This window comes from Apus apus, chromosome 8 (genome assembly GCF_020740795.1).
Source record: "Apus apus isolate bApuApu2 chromosome 8, bApuApu2.pri.cur, whole genome shotgun sequence".
Lineage (NCBI taxonomy): Eukaryota > Metazoa > Chordata > Aves > Apodiformes > Apodidae > Apus > Apus apus.
In genome coordinates, this window is record NC_067289.1 from 9322132 (window position 1) to 9328131 (window position 6000).

The 6000-nt window shown below is 47.3% G+C and overlaps 1 protein-coding gene across 1 annotated transcript in view; it reads right to left on the reverse strand.

Annotated features, from left to right (window-relative positions):
* DOCK10 (dedicator of cytokinesis 10) overlaps positions 1-4654 on the reverse strand; it is a 146680-nt gene extending 142026 nt beyond the window's left edge. Inside the window, exon 1 of the mRNA XM_051626315.1 lies at positions 4535-4654. Within this exon, the coding sequence (XP_051482275.1) occupies positions 4535-4654 (120 nt within the window). The remainder of the gene's footprint in view (positions 1-4534) is intronic.
* Between the last annotated feature and the right edge of the window lie 1346 nt (positions 4655-6000).

A 6000-nucleotide genomic window follows, 5' to 3' on the forward strand; every position in this document is an offset into this window, starting at 1 on the left:
TTGAAACAGGCTGCTCAGGGAAGTGGTGAAGTCACCATCTCGGGTGTATTTAGAAGCTGTGTAGATGTGATGTGGAGGGACATGGTTTAGTGGTAGACTTGGCAGAGTTGGCTTAGTGGTTGGACTTGATGACCTTAAAGATCTTTTTAAATCAAAAAAATTCTATGATTCTATTTGCAAACAATGTGAGTCTTGTCTTTGAACAGGTAAGTGATGTTACACAGGATATTAATTAAAGATACATTTTGGAATACAGGTTCATTAACAAAGCTCACAGGTAAAATACAAATACAAAGATGTTGTTGAATACTTCAGTATTGCACTGCATTCACATAAGGTTTCTAATACCCTAAATACGCCTGAGAAATTGTACACCCTGAGCAAAACACAAGTTCTCTCAAATGCAAAGGCTTGCAAAAGCAGAACCATCAGTTCAACATAAAATACACACTGAAAACAAACGTACTCAATAATTTCAGGGAGGAATTAGAGCATCTTCAGGCAAAACAGCAAAGAGAGAAACCCATTTTGTGAGGAAGAGAAAGCCATGTAAATCCAGCCTTCCACTCAGGAGAAACAGCCAGCACAAGGTCATTGCACACCACAACTCTGTGCTTGGCTGCAGTGCTATGGAAAGAAACTTCTGCCAAAAAAAAAAAAAAAAAAAAAAAAAAAAAAAAAAAAAAAAAAAAGAAAAGACACATGGAACAACAAACCAATTCCAGACTGCTATTACCTTGTTTAAGTATGGAAGAGAGATGAGGAGCAAGGCCCCCCACAGCCCTTCTACAAAAACAGTATCATGATATTTTAAGTAAGGATGAGTATTGCAGCCAGCAGTACTTAGCCAAATTAAATGAGATCTCAAAATAACAGCATAATGTGAAGTCAGTATTAGCTAAGCAGCTAGCAAGATGATTTCTAAGAACACTGACTAGCCCATCCCTATTAAAAAAAAAAAACAAACAACTTCCAGTGAAGTATTGCTGCACCTACAGACACAAGCGAAGCAACACACATATTAATCTCCCTTTCTTATGCACAGCTATTCAGCTTTCCTAAATGTTGGTAAAGTAACTTTCAAAGAAGCCTTTTCTATTAGAGGAGACAAAGAATTTCACAACAAAGTTTCAAAATACAATAAATTATTTACCTTCTAGATGATCCTAATCTATTTCACTGACTGGTTTGGTGAATTGCGTTTTCTACATGGAAGCTTAACTAGGCACTTATGGAAACAACCTGAACTACTGCCACACACCATAAACACCTGATAGTGCCACTCCCTCCACCTGCTTAAGTGTTGGGTAATTAATATAAAATGTGTTACTTGTGATTAAACACTGCAGCTGCTACCCCCTCCCAAGATATACACATATATTCCACCCACAACCTCCCTTTCAACTTTCTCTTTCAGGGTACTACAGGAGATCCTCTTTCATACACCAAATGATAAACATCCTCATTTCTCCCATTCCCTTTCCCCTGCTTACACCAACAGCTTTTCTTTCTACAAACAGATTTTTTGTGTTGAATACTAGCAACTCTTTTGTCCATATTAAATTAATAACTAGGAGCAAAAGCTAAGGCAAAGTGCATAAAAGAAAAAGAAATATATTTGAAGACAGCAAAGACCTAAAGAAACATCACTCTACTTTTACCTAAAACAGCTGGTGTCAAACAGGTGTTTGATCCCCAGGCTCTTACCAAATTGCCGAGACAGGAATGAACCCCACTGCAGGTGCTGTTACAAACCCTGCTGACAGAGGCCCAGCTGCAGTTTGGTACAGGACAAACAAGCAGTACCAGAAGGCTTGATTTTTTACACCTTTACACTTTCCCTACTTTGTAGCAGCCAGTTACTTGCAGACTCTGCCAGCTTTCAGACAGGCAGAGCAAGATGTGATGAGAACCAATGCACCAGGTGGAATAGATGAGATTTTTTCTCTTCTTCAAGAATACTCACATCTGGTGCAAAAGACCAGTCAGTACAATTCAGCCAGAAATTGCAGGTCTTGCAGGACTTTTCTACAACAACACAACAGCCTTATGGCAATGGCTGTGCCACCCCTGTACAAGGCACATGGGCCAGAGGAGCTTCCCTGGAAAACACACCTCAACAGACCTGCCAGCCCCAGCGCTCTGTGTTACGGATCCGGAGGCAATGATCACTGCCCAGCACCGAATGCCACAGCTCCATGTGGCAGCCCTAAACCTGGCTATGGACATGCAGCAAGCCCAGTTACAGTTGCCAAGGGACCTTCTGCCTGTTAGCCAAGACAAAATGGTCAATTCTGCTGATTTTTAGTTGATGAGGTTAGAAAAGATTTAACCCTCAAAATAACAGCTTTGTACCCCAGCATGAGTCCCCAGCACAAGGTATTTTATAAAAATTTGCCTTTCACAGACAACATTACCAGCAATCCCAAAAAGTATAGTAAAAAGATGTAACTTCATTAAGCTTCCCAGAGCCATACACATTCAACACAGTAAGCAACCCAGACTTCAGAACCATTGTGACTGCTGGTGAATAAAACGTAACATCTGGAAGTCCCTAAGTGCTCCCCCTGAGCAGTATAACTGAAACCAGAATTCAGCCTGGCATCTTCAAATCTTAACTTCAGTATCTTTAAAAGACCATCTTTGCAGATCTGGCTGCATTTGTTTCAGATATTGAATCAAAAGCCCTGATGAAATCCAGCACCAGTACATTTCATTAGTCAACAGGAAGTCAGACTCACAGAAGTGGTAGATTATTTTTGCCACCCCATGACTGAAGTCTTGATGTTTTAAAATATAACTCAAATGCAAGAGCAGTAGCTAAATACTATATTCCTAAGTTATCTGTATAAGATCTCATAGTAACACCTCAAAAATCTACTATCCTCGGGGGAACCAGAACATGAAATTCAGATTTCATTAAATTAATGAATCTCTCTTTTTTCCCCCCTCCCCCCATTCTTGCACCAGAGACACAACAGAGTAAAATACACTTCAAATAGAATTTCATTTATAATACTTTAAGATGAAATCAGCCAACACAAGTTTAGCTCTTGTATGGACTTCAATACCCTCTCGAAGGGGACAGGTTCTCAACCCAACCATGATGGTTCCTAGAATGTTTCCACCAAAACTGCAACAGTGCAGTGTATCCTGTTTGACAGTGGGTGGAATTCTAAACTCTCTGCGTCCAGAGGGCACAGATCTGCCAGTGGTGAAGTAGTAGAGACACTTCAGGATTTGACATGGGCTGATCACACATACAACCTGTGTGGGAAGTCAGGAGATAAAATAAAGTTTCTATGAAGCTTTTGCATGTCAGACACTTGGAAATGCCTTATGAAGACGTTCAAAGCTGACTGCAAAAGCACTGCAAATCTAGTGAGGTAAAGAAGCAACTTGCCTGTGGTGTACAAGCAGCTAGGAAGCATAAACTGGCTGCTGCCTCCAAGAAGAGAGACTGTTTTAATGTTGCTCTCCATTTCTAGTGGGCAAGGCCCCTCAGAAGACAGAAACGGCCCATTAGCTTTGTGGGAGCATAATCACAGAATTATTTCCCATTTAATGCAGGGCAAGTGCATTGCATTAAGGCACTGGCGTGGAGTAAACTTTGATGAGTGATGACATTTCGCTTACAACTTTCCCTCTTTCAGCTTTTTAGTTTACTTGACGAACTGCGTTGCCTGAAAACCTAAAAAAGGAAAATATTTATCTGAATTACGTGATTCACAGAAATGATATGTTTAATCATCTAAGAAGGAGTCATTTATTTCTCGTAACACATAGCTTTAACTCCAAATGGGATCTCAATTAAAAAATGGCTAATGAATGACTCATAAATGGCTAGTGATTTGAAAAAGGCTAGTCAACACTTCTCTGTAAGCCCTAACAATTTGCCATCTGTGCCTGTCAGCTGAGTTCTTAAATACGACCACGTAAATAGAACAGAAGATACTGTAAAAGCAGCTTGGTAACAGTTCACAGCCCTTTCGTGCCATTCCACTGAGGAAGAGACGTGGGGATTGAAGCCCTATGTAACGCATTTTTTAACCTAGGAAGACCAGGGTCCGCGTTTCTGCAGCACCTCGGGCCCCAGGTGGGAATCGGACGCGCATCTCAGCAGTTGTGTCTCTAGAGGAGCGTACGGGCTGTGAAGCACTGACACCTCACAACTGTCTGGAGAGCCGGGGTTGCTCGGGCCCGCACCCCCGGAGCACACCGGGCTCATTTTGGCACCGATAGCGAGGTCTCCGTGCTCCACTTCACCTGCCCATGCAAAGCTCATCCGAAAGACAAGAAAACGAGAGAAACTCAAGAGAGGAAGGCAGCCGGCTGCCTCCCGAGGAGAGACGCGGACACCAGCAGCCGCGGGTAGCACAGAGACGAGGGGGCTCGGACAAGAGGCGCGGCGGTCCCGGCGGCGAGCGGAGCCAGCGCTGTCCCGCAAGCTGCCCCGTTCCTGCCCCGACCCCCGAGCGCTTCGCACCTGGGCTGGTGCCCGCAGCGGCCGCCCCGCCCCGCCCCGCGCACTCACCCGCTGCGGGAGCCGCCCGCTGGCAGCGGCGGCGGCCGAGGCCGCGCTGCTCCGCAGCTCCGCCGCCTGCCCCGGCCGCAGCAGGCTCCGCGTGAAGCGCCGGGTCCGCTCCCCGGCCATGGGCGCCGGCAGCCCCGCGCCGCGGCCGCCGCTCCCCGCCCGGGCCCGGGCGCCGTCAGGAAGCGGAACTGGGGGTTTCCCTCCCGCTCCCCCCGCGCGGGGGAGGTGTGCGGGGCGGGGGCCGCCCGCCCCCGGCAAGTTGGCTGCCCCTCCCCGGGGGAGCGTCGCACCCCCGCCGCCTTCACTGGCCATGTGCACCGGGACGGCGCTGCGGGACGGGGCAGGACGGGACGGCCCCTCTCCCGCCCCGGCAGCTCCGCGGAGGCTACGCGGCCGGGGCCGCCGCCGGGGGCCGCCGGAGGGGGCTGGGGGAGCGGGGTGCAGGGGGGAGTTGGGGCAGCGCGGGCAGCCCTGGGTCCGTGCCTGTGGCCACCGAAGGATGCTCTGCTAGCAAGGCCGCGGGTTGGGCTCGGCACAGGAAGAGCTGCTCTTGGCGTTAACCGCTCGCCAGGGTGGGAACGTGGGCTCAGCTCTCAACCGAGAGCCTGGCCGCCAGGTTGCCTGAGAAATCAACTCTCGGAGCCGGTGGGATGCATTTGCCAGGCAACAAGGTCTGATACACCGAGTGAGGCTCCATGTCTTCCCGTTCTTCTGCCACTTGGTGTGGCATCCCTGTTTCTTCACTATGGAGAGCTCCACCGACACGTGCAGCCACTGAAGCCCACACAAGTTACACAGTAGTCACAGCTCTTCCCCTTCTCCTCCTCCGCAGAAAAATTGTGTCTCCTGTTAGTAGGAATATGACTTTATGCCTTAACACCAAGCTGGAATGTGGAAAATACAAGATTGCTGTGAAAGCCATGTCTGGATTTTTCCGCACAAGAATAGTGAAGTTCTCCTCTGTGATGCAGAATTTTCATCACTGAGTTACCCTGCAGGTTTGGGAAAGGAGGCAACCGTGAGTGATCACACACTTGAGTGCGTGTCAAGCCCTGTAAGACAAAATTGAAATAAAACCTGAGGAACTTCAGGTGTAATCCCTGACAAGGCAGTGATGATGCACAAGTGAGAGGGCAGCATGCGGAGCTGCAAAGGTGTTGAGGAACAAAACCCAACCCAGTCAGTTAAGATTTAGTTAGACTATTGAAACTGAATGTTGCAAGAACTCCTGGCTTACATCCTCACTCAGGAGCACATGGGCTGTAAGTCACTGTAGGTAACATCGTGCTACAAATTCACTGCAGCCTGCAAAGCTCGCAGTTCTCTCTTCCAAACTTATTAAAGATACCGAAACCAACAATGGTAACAGGACACTGTTACACTGTTACAACACCAGAGCATAAATATTCCTCTGGAACGGAAACATTTCCCAGCAAGGTGAATTATCTGAAGTGTGTTAAGCACAC